General features: G+C 34.4%; 1 protein-coding gene across 2 annotated transcripts in view; it reads left to right on the forward strand.

Annotated features, from left to right (window-relative positions):
- Window positions 1–7430, forward strand: part of PHIP (pleckstrin homology domain interacting protein) — a 122854-nt gene extending 115424 nt beyond the window's left edge. Inside the window, exons 36-40 of one of the 2 annotated variants that reach the window (XM_059082987.2) lie at window positions 920–1072; window positions 1666–1829; window positions 2285–2544; window positions 3075–3272; window positions 6672–7430. In XM_059082987.2, the coding sequence (XP_058938970.1) occupies window positions 920–1072; window positions 1666–1829; window positions 2285–2544; window positions 3075–3272; window positions 6672–7309 (1413 nt within the window). In that variant the 3' untranslated portion in view covers window positions 7310–7430. The remainder of the gene's footprint in view (window positions 1–919; window positions 1073–1665; window positions 1830–2284; window positions 2545–3074; window positions 3273–6671) is intronic. The other variant, XM_059082989.2, reaches the window with a different exon arrangement.
- The last annotated feature ends 3872 nt before the right edge of the window (window positions 7431–11302 follow it).

An 11302-nucleotide genomic window follows, 5' to 3' on the forward strand; every position in this document is an offset into this window, starting at 1 on the left:
TTTTATACTATTCTGTTGCTTTTTTCTCCTTTCATTTGCCTGTTTTTATTGCTTCTAATCTATTGTTTTATTTTATACACAATTGATTAGGTGGAGACTTTGGGTGACTGCACTTTTCCTCCGTGGAATGAAGTGCAAAGGCTTTGTGACAGATATTTACATTCATGATTCTTGATTACTACAAAGTTCCCAATTATAGGAATTGTAGTACTGAAGTTGAGGTTACTAGAACTCAGGCCTTCACATACGTGGGGTGTTAACATATTTTTATTGTTTTCATCTCTTAATTTTAAAGGTACAGTTATGTTTCAGTGAATTAGCAGCCTTTAGAGTTCACTGGGTAGTATAAAGTTAGGGGTTTTTTAATATCAAACTTGTAGTTGGTGGAACTGAGTTTTTTCGATATTCTTTTAATCTCCTTTTTCGAACACAACTCTACTCTTTACCTTTTTTTTTTTTTTTCGGTACGTGGGCCTCTAACTGTTGTGGCCTCTCCCGTTGCGGAGCACAGGCTCCGGACGGCGCAGGCTCAGCGGCCCAGCCGCTCCGCGGCATGTGGGATCTTCCCGGATTGGGGCTCGAACCCGTGTCCCCTGCATCGGCAGGTGTACTCTCAACCACTGCGCCACCAGGGAAGCCCACCCTTTACCTCTTTCTGACGGAAAAAAAAGAAAGCAGAATTTATAGGTTCTTGAATGAGAGAAATCCTGTGTTGATTGCAGTAAAAGGTAGGGGACATGAAAAAAATTAAAATGACTTGGGGGAAAAAAGGGAGCCTTGATGAGGGAAATAAGGAATGATTATTAATAGTTCTAGGACTTGCAGTCATCACAGAAATTGAATGTGAATCCCTGTTATGAGAAATAATGCATTATTATTATTATTATATTATTAATATGACCTGTTTTCCCTCTCTTAGGACTACAGAGACATCATTGACACTCCAATGGATTTTGCTACCGTTAGAGAGACTTTAGAGGCTGGGAATTATGAGTCACCAATGGAGTTATGTAAAGATGTCAGACTCATTTTTAGTAATTCCAAAGCATATACACCAAGCAAAAGATCAAGGGTATATAATTGAATTGCTTCTTTTCTGTTTAAATGAAATGAAATTAGTAGCAAAGTATGTCGAGTAACTAAATGCTGCTTTTATTTAAAATTTAAAGCAAAATTAACAAACTTTCTATTAGGTTCTTAATGGTATTCTAGTGGAAAAAAGAATTCACATCTTTCTGTTTTATTCCTTCTATGAAAAAACACTCATGTCACTAATGTTTAGGAATGGTTACTTTTCTTGAAGGTAGTGTAGTTGAATAAGACATCACGTACACATAGTCCTGATATGTGTTAGAGGTACGTTTGCTTAACTTTTCCAGCTGTTTTCTGCATTAGTGGAAAGGAGCATTTTTTTCCCATGTAATGCTCATATGAGTCATAAAAATGAGTAAAACTATAAATAACATTTACCTTTCTTTGTCCAAGAAATACAAAAATAATTTAGTTGTAATAATGTTTCAGTTTTAGTCTTTGTCAAAAGAGATTGAGAAAAAGCGATGTTTTAAATTCTAAAAACTTTTTGCTAGAAAAATATTTAAATTATTATCTCAAAGTAACAGGCATTTCCTTTCAGGAATGTTTGAACAGTTATTTTTCTTTCCATAGATTTACAGCATGAGTTTGCGCCTGTCTGCTTTCTTTGAAGAACACATTAGTTCAGTTTTATCGGATTATAAATCTGCCCTTCGTTTTCATAAAAGAAATACAATAACCAAAAGGAGGAGGAAACGAAATAGAAGCAGCTCTGTTTCCAGTAGTGCTGCATCAAGGTATTTGATTTCTTTCAGATATCATCAACTGATCGATAACTTTGTCATCTAAATGATAGAACTTGGTGTTTTTTAATACTTCCTTTACTATTCCCTATATTGCAGAATGATATATTTGACATGCAAGTTCCTATGATGTGGAGGATTTTTAATCTTTTAACTAAAGCTATACTAGTGTAAGTGCTTAAATTCAAACTGCTAAATCTGTACAGTAAAACAGCATTTTTAGGATAGTGATGGCATCATGCTTTCTGTCATATAACTATAGCATTTACAGCGATCCTTCACTAAATATTCACTTTTCAAAGGCTCACAACCATATGAAATCCACTACAAATCTCATATTTTAACATATTTCATAACAGTACAAATATTGAATCCAACAGTATTATAAAACTGTTTTATTCATCCACATAGAGCTATAAGAATGACTAATGATACTATTTTATTTACAGCCCTGAACGGAAAAAAAGGATCTTAAAAGCCCAGTTAAAGTCAGATATTGCTACCTCTCCATTCTCTGCACCTACACGATCAATACCACCAAGGCACAGTGCTGCTCAGATAAATGGTAAAACGGAATCCAGTTCTGTAGTTCGAACCAGAAGCAATCGAGTGGCTGTAGATCCAGTTACCAGTGAGCAACCATCCACTTCTTCAGCAGCGAAGACTTTTATTTCGAAAGCTAACACATCTGCAGTGCCAGGGAAAACAAGTAAGAATCAGCCACAGTTTCTAAATTGAAATATATCTAATGACTTTTGTAATTTAAGCATTTACATTGCCAAATGGAATATATTGGATTTAGTAAATTCCATCAGACACTGTTGGTTTTGCTTTTCTTTATTGTTTTTGCACATTTTTCTTTTAATTTTTTTTGATACGGAAAAGAAAATATTCTTTTAGGTTTTAGGAGTGTCAGTATAGGATAATGCTCAAAAATGGCAACTCTGATGCAAACTGCCTAAATTTAAATCGTAGAACCCAGACTTGCTAGCAGTTTGCCAGCATTTGACTTCATAATCTTGCAGTGACTGGACAGCTTCTGAAAGGTCTGAAACTATTATGTATGCCTTTTTCCTTTTTGAAAGTAGATTTCTTACGGAAGCTTTAAGCATCCCCCAGCTTTTTTGGCCTGTTGGCTAATCCAAACAATTCACTTTAGAAGTAATCCCAACCTTCTTGCTTGTTTTAAGGTTAAATAATTTAACTCTTAGCTTTTAATCTTTTGTATGTGTGTTTTAGTTCTAGAGAATTCGGTGAAACATTCCAAAACCTTGAGTACTCTTTCAAGTCCTGGTCAGTCCAATTTTAGTCATGCCACTAGGAATAATTCTACAAAAGAAAACATGGAAAAGGAAAAGCCAGCCAAACGTAAAATGAAATCATCTGTGCTCTCAAAGACATCCGCTCTCTCGAAGTCATCAGCTGTCATCGAGCAAGGTACTGTAGATCTTACAAATGGTGGTTCTATTGGCGATAACATTTATATCCACTTTTAGGTTGCTCATTTAAAAGTCACGCATTCTGTATTAGTTGATAAATTTACTGAGACATCTTTTGATTTGCAGCTTTGTGCCACAAGCAAACTGTATTGTTACTAAATTTTAAAAGCCAAGAAAAACTTGCCCTGTGAAAAATAAAAGCATATTCTAAAATCAGAGGCTTTTAATGATATAAATTTAGTAGTTTTTAACTTCATTATTAGAAAACCTAGAAAATTACATCCAAGAAGTTTAAATAAAGTTGCATTTAGTTAACCCAGTATAGCACTTCTTTAGAAAAATTTTTGAGTTGTTTGTATATCACAAAATTAAACACACTGACCTTTAAATAGTAATTCATTAAGATTGTCTATAGCCAGATAGCTATTCTAGCATACTACTTTTGACCCCTTACAGTTATGCTTCCAAAGTTCTTTTGTCTTCAGATTTTCATTGTAAAAGTTTTCTGTTTGAAAGATGAAGAAAGTAACTGATGAAATACACCCTATGACATGTTAAAATAATTATGGCTTCTTGACAGCAGACAGCTCAAGAATAAGCATTTTTCGTCATGACTTCCAGAGGGTGTCTAGACCATTTCCTTTTCAGTATTTCTCCCAGAAACCTCTCACAATTTAATTTTTCTACTGAAACGACCTCATTTTGATTAATGATATTGGGATCCTCCCACCTCTATAAGTTTAAAATCATCATCCAAATCTACTTATTTCTTTCTGCCTCCTTAACATCTCTGAGATCCATTTCCTCCTCTCCGTTCTCACTTCCGTGGACTGTCGCACTCTCCTACCTGGTCTCGCTGCCTCAGTTCTCAACTCTACCTTACTCAGTCCATCTTCCGCATTTCAGTCAAAGTGACCTTTCTGATCACGTGCACACACACACACAGACAGACAGACAGACAGACAGACACACACACACACACACACACACACACACACACACAGAATGAAGATCCTTCCCTGCCTTCGAATCATACATGGAATCAGAGTTTAATGTTTTTGCCTGTTATACAAGACTCTTCATTGCTTGGCTTGTTGTCTAACATTCAGCTGTCCTTACTTTTCTGTCTCCCTTTTATGTCCCAGCCATCCTAAACCACTTGGAAGTCTCTAAATATTGTTGTCCTTTCTTCCTTCTTTGGAATTTCTTTTTTCCTACTAGTTTAATAGTTTCCTGTTCATTGCCTTTTGTGGCCCTTATGATGTTGATAGAACTATTCTTTTTTTACATTGTCTATCTCCAGTAGAATCTGAACTCTTGTGCCTGCCCATGCTTTTTTTTTTTTTTTTTTTTTGCGGTACGCGGGCCTCTCGCTGTTGTGGCCTCTCCTGTTGCGGAGCACAGGCTCCAGACGCGCAGGCTCAGCGGCCATGGCTCACGGGCCCAGCCGCTCCGCGGCACGTGGGATCTTCCCGGACCGGGGCACGAACCCATGTCCCCTGCATTGGCAGGCGGACTCTCAACCACTGCGCCACCAGGGAAGCCCCCAGATGAGTGATTTTTAAAACTTTTTAACTCTTGAATTCCTTTTTTAAAGAACTACATTAGTTTTGAACCTTTTTAGGTTACATATTGCTTTGTAAAGTTGGCCAACCCTGTAGTTTTTTTTCCCTAAAAAAATGCACATAGGCATATCCACACAAAATTTGGACCATTTCAAGGAGCTCCTGGAGTCCTTGAAGCCAGTCTGTAGAACTTTTGTAGGGTATATGAACTGGATGTTTATTTGCCAGTAGTCTTAGTGTAAAACAAATTAAAAGATAAACAGAATCTTACAGAATCCTCAGGCAGGTTAAGGGTAATTGTTTGTTAGAAAATACTTTTACTACTTTATGCACACACACGTTTCTCCCCTGTGCCCCTCCCCTCGTCATTATTCTAAACCACTAATCTGAAGAAAGTCATTTGTACTGTGGAGTCAGAAAATGAGGGCTTTGCTTTCTTCCTCTGCTATTGGCTCAGAGACTCCTTCTCTGAGTCTCTTGACAGTTATTTCCTGAAGTTTGCAAAGCACTATACAGTTCAAGCCCAAGACATACCACTGTGAAGAAGCATTCTCTTTAACAGCACTTTCCATCTCTTTATGGATTTCCTGTAAAATAATGCATTGCAGATCTCCCACCACAACCAAAACAAAAAACTTCAGAATTTTGGAGGAAAAAAAGTTCATGGTAATGTGTGTTTGTCATCTTTGTTGTCATCTGAAAGGGTAACGATTTAGAATTTGATCTTCAGGATTTTTTTTATTTTTTAATAAAGCATAATGGTCTTTATTGTGGAGTTTGTTATAATGGGACTTTAATCCTGATAATAGTTGCACACATAGTGGATTTGATTGATACGTGCAGCCAGTATTGCTTATGATTATAAATCAGTCATTTGCCATTCAGTTACATAGGAGACAGGACTGTTCCAAAAAGAGCCTGTGAAGAAAACTGCCATTTAGTTGCTTTTTTTTAACCCTTTTTTAAAAATTCGGTGACCAAGAGTAACTTATTTCTACTCTTGTGAAAGAATGTCAAAGCCATGGTAGTGTTTATGGAGAACAACTGTTATAAATTATTCCAACAGATATACTTCCAAACCTCTTGCATAGAAGTTAATAGGAAAGGAGGTCCTTTTTACTTCTGAGGAACATAAGGAAATATTTAGACTATAAATTCTTCTCTGATATCAGAAAGGTCATGATCATCACATCCAAGAGAGGATTAAATAAGAGTTAGAATCATTCCAGTCTTGATAGTCCCTTTTTCCTCCATCCGTAATAGAAAAAAATGATTAGAGGAAAGTAGAGGGGGATGATAATGCTTACTTATTCCGATTACCAAGTTTAAAGGTCATGGATTTTATGCTAAGATGATTTTCCATGATGGAGCTGCTTGAAGGTAGGAAGACAGAAAAATTCTGTGTTAAAACACAAAGTGTTTTGTGGTGGTGAAGTTCCATACGAGTAAACAGGGTCATTTTGTGTAATGAAAACAACTCTCACACATTAGAATGTGTAGTAAAGGTAGTAAGAATAAGAAACCTTGGCTAATCTCAGCTGTCATAATTTACAGTATTAATTTAGACAAGTAATTTATTTGCTCTGAGTTTCATTTCCCTGTTGTCAAGTCATCAGTGACTTCATTAAGGATGCTTTTCCTCTGTGAGTTTTAAATAGAAGAAAAATAATATCATTAAACTGTTAGCCTTTGTCAGTTCTTTTTCTCATGTTAGTTAAAAAAAATTAGGATTATGTCATTACGTATAAGTATAGCAGTGGACTTACTGACTGGTTTGAGGGTCAAATAAAAAAGCAGTTCCATATATTAAGTGCACTGTTGTTCCCTTTCAGCAGATTGTAAAAACAATGCTCTTGTACCCGGAAGCATTCAAGTAAATGGCCATGGAGGGCAGCCGTCTAAGCTTGTGAAGAGAGGACCTGGAAGGAAACCTAAGGTGGATGTTAATACCAGCAGTGGTGAAGTTACACACAAGAAGAGGGGTAGGAAGCCCAAAAAGCTACAGTATGCAAAGCCCGAAGATTCAGAGCAAAATAGCATGCATCCCATCAGAGATGAAGTAGTTCCTTCTTCAACCTGCAATTTTCTTTCTGAAACTAATATTGTAAAGGAGGATTTGTTACAGAAAAAGAGTCGTGGAGGCAGAAAACCCAAAAGGAAGATGAAGACACAAAAACTAGACTCAGATCTCATAGTCCCTACAAGTGTTAAAATGCTAAGGAGAAGTAACCGCAAAAAGACAGACGATCCGCTGGATGAGGAAGAAGAGTTTGAGGAACTTAAAGGCTCTGAACCTCACATGAGAACTAGAAACCAAGGTCGAAGGACAGCCTTCTATAACGAGGATGACTCTGAAGAGGAGCAAAGGCAGCTGTTGTTTGAAGACACTTCTTTGACTTTTGGAACTTCTAGTAGAGGACGAGTCCGAAAGTTGACTGAAAAAGCAAAAGCTAACTTAATTGGTTGGTAACTTGCACCAAAATATTTTACTTCAAAATCTATAAAGCAGGTACAGTTAAGGAGTATGTAGAACTATGGCTTCTGCTTCCTTGCTGCTATGACGGATTAGGGAATGTTATGATTTGATTTGCAAAAAAAAAAAAAAACAAACAAACTTACAAGACACTTCACTTCTTTAAATGAATATATATATATATAAATATATACATATATATTTTAAATGTTTGCTATTTATTGCCCTTAGATAGGTTATACATTTCAACATTCATTTCATTTACTGTTCAAAACAAAGGAAATTGAGGCTCTATAATGAATTCCCAATTTATTTCTGAAGAAGACAGTTCTGCTATACTCTTAAGGAGCATAATATTCCTAGTGATAGAGCATTTTATGTTAAAATGAATTATTTTTGACCAAGCCAGGTACATTTCTGTTGATACAGAAGTCTTGTCCCTAGGAGAACAGATGTTACCCAGAGTAGCAGTAAATTAAGAAATGTGTTTCCTCTAAAGATAAATATAAAATTCCCACCGTTTGATACCCTGGAAAGTTTAATTTTAATTATAGAATGTTCATCTACAAAGAACCTAGAGGAGGCTTTTGCTGTATTCCATTTCTGCCAAACTTAAGAGAAAATGTACTGATGAAAAGGAAACGTATCCACATTGGAAAACATTTGACTGTCTAATTTTTCAGACCTTGATTCTTATGTCAATCACTCAATCTCTGTTTATTGTGCCAAAGACTGAGAATCAGTGCAGTGGAAAGCCTGTTTTTGACTGTCAGGACAGCATACACTTTTTCAATATTGGAAAGGCTATATATTATTCTAAAGAGCAAGTTATTAAAGAGTTATGCTGAGGTGTATCTTTTTTTGGTACTAATAGTAGAAAATAATGCACTGGTGGGTCCTTTGACAGAGATGTTTTAGAGAAAAATGTTTAAGTGGTTAAAGGATTCAAGGAAAATACAGGAAAAAGGTATGGGATTTGATGTTTACTTGTTAATCCGGATTAATGTCATTTCTAAACTTTAGACATATCTAATAGGCTAAAATGACTTACAAAGAAATGTGTCTGTGTGTGTATGTGTATATATTGATAAATGGGTATAATTAAATATATATACAAACACATACTTATATACTATTACCCAGGTATAAATTCTTTTTTCAGGATTTTTTAGATAGTGGTAGAATAAAAATAATTTTAAAATGTCATACTTTATAGTTTAATTTTAAGGGGAAGATTGGTTATTTTCAATTATTAAAGGTTTAAAAATAGGCCAAATCACTTTTTATGCAATCATGTTTTATACAGTGGTCTCATTGCACATTGTGTTTTTTCTGCACTTTTTACGGTATCCTTATCACGCTGGTATGTCAGTATACACCCTAAAGAAAAATTCCATTTAATGATTGTGCCTTGTATTCTATTATTTTTTGCATCATTAGTAAAATTAAGTTGTCTATTGTAAATGATAACTATATGACTTAGGAGAATGTATTGCTATATGTACTGCTATGGAAAAGGAAAGCAGTTATTTATTTGTTTATGGTACAGTTATTTTATACCTTAAAAACCAACATAAATACCATTTCTATTGTTTAAAGATTATTGTCCATTTTTTTTAAAAGTTTAAAGAATGTAGTATTTTCTGAGGACTGGTATGGTACAAAAATGTAGCCAAAATTTTCCGATACTACATTTTTCAAAAGCAAAGTTGGGGAATATATGTATCAGCAGGTGACCCTCATATAGAAAAGGAAAGTCTTTCATTGAACCGTGGCAAAATTTACATTACATCATTATTTCTGTACTATTTCTGGTAGGGATAAATGTTAGCTGTCATTTGATTGTCTTGAAAAAGGATGGAAAGTGATGCATTTGGGCTTTTTAGATTGTTTGTAACTAAATTTGTACAGAAATCCTCCTATGAAATTAAGTAAACCATTTTCCAGATCTTAACTGGATTGCTGTGATTTTGCAGTTGAAAATAATTTCAAATTTTTCAGGTTTTTTGTATATTTATTTTTTTCTAACAAATATATTTAACTATATAATTAAAATTCAGTAGTTAAACTCTTCATAATGCAGAAATGGATGGCTTGGTTGTATAGTAAAAGGAGTCTCTCAGTTACACCAGTATTGAAAATGATAGTGTGTATGTTTGAAATTTAAGTCATTAATTTGTTGCTTTTGAAGGCAGTCTATTTGAAACATGTAATTTCCTGATGTTATCTGCATTGTATTAGAAAATAAGACTATAAAATCCAGTTTTGTAAAAAAGTATGTGTACAGTTTTAAGGTGTGTACAGGAAAAGGAAGAGCGTACACAGTCTTAAGAGTGAAATATACCACTAGTAGGGTGTATTAATTCTAACTCGAGCAAAAAAATGAGTATTTACCATCTTACCTGCAACAAGTAAATGTATTATTCCTGTTCTAAAGACACTATATATTTATGACCTTATTTGGATATTATTAGACACTGGTTACTTAGTAAGGCAAAAATGACTTGGATCAGATTCTCTGTAATTGAAACACTTAAAATGTATTAGTAATAATCAGATATATCTAGATTTTATTTTTTTATAATTTAGCTTCTATATGTTGCAAAAGTTGAATTGAGAAATTTAAGTCATCACCATAGTTTTGTTCTGTTTTACCACTTGGAAAATATCTTCTTTGAGACAGTAACACCGTATATATACTGTTCATAGGTTCAAAGGAAATGTTGGCAGTTGTTTTAGGTGAGCAATAAAAGAATTTTAAGTTTCCTGAAAGTTTCAGAAATATAACTTATTACATTCGTAGAAAATGTAAATCAATTTATGCATTTTTAAGTACCTAACCCTAATATTCTCTCCCTCCACCCCAACATTCTCGAGTCCCAATCAAATCTTATAAAATTACAAAATGTTGCAAATGAGCAGATTAAACTGTCAGTCTAATTACAATCTCGTAACTCTGGGCAGTAGACATACTTCTTAAAAATTTTATTCTTTGCAATCTGCTATGGCATTGGACTGTTCTCTGCATATATTCAGGAACTAAAGATTTGGCCTTGCTTTCATTGTTTTTAGTATTGTACAACATCACAAATTCGAAGACTGTTTGGTAGCATTGTAACAACGATCTTCCTTCTTAAGTAGAATAAATGTATAGAATATTTGTGAGCATGTTTAGGTCACATCTGAGACACGAAGTTTGGTTGAATATAGTATCACTTGGAAATGAAGTATGTAATATACACTGATCAGCAAAAAGATCCTTGTGCAGCATGTATGTTAACATCTAGAACTGTCCCTTATCTGCAGTGCAGATTAATCAGACATTTTAACAAAAGTATTCAAATAACATTTTTAGCTTATATGATATTAGCAACATTTACATGTTTTGAAATATGATTTGTAATATAGTTTCTCCAGTTTATAGCATTTAATTCTAGCATTCCATTTTATACATGCAAACATACCTCTCTCTCAGATGTCAACTGGAAGCAATTTTGACTGTTTTCTACCTAATGAAAACAAACTTATTCTGAATGTTTTTGTCCACCTGAAATTTATTGTTGAGTAGGTTGAAAGGACCAAGATACGTGAGTGTTTAAAAGGGCTATAAGTGTTCTCATATGCAGGAAATATATGATTTTAAAAGTCATAATAGGGGAAGTACTCTTATGTTCTGTGAATTACACCCGTATTTAGTTGTTTTTTGGTTTTGTTTTTAAACAGGTTGAGAAGTGGTTTAGTTAAATTTAGGCGACAATTTATTTTCCTACTAAAATCGGAAAATATACCATTTCCTCACTTCCCTCCTTGCAGTTCCCATCATTTTCCAAATTTCCAAGTGATTTGAACTAAATATTACATTTACTAAGAAGCTGTTTTTGTTCTTAATTATACTGAGCTAAGGACTCCAGATGGAAGGTCATTTTGTACTATGTACAATACCCAAGAAGAGGTCACATTGAGTCAGAAGACTGTAAGTACCGCTTTTGA

The sequence above is a fragment of the Kogia breviceps genome, chromosome 13 (assembly GCF_026419965.1).
Source record: "Kogia breviceps isolate mKogBre1 chromosome 13, mKogBre1 haplotype 1, whole genome shotgun sequence".
NCBI classification, from domain to species: domain Eukaryota; kingdom Metazoa; phylum Chordata; class Mammalia; order Artiodactyla; family Physeteridae; genus Kogia; species Kogia breviceps.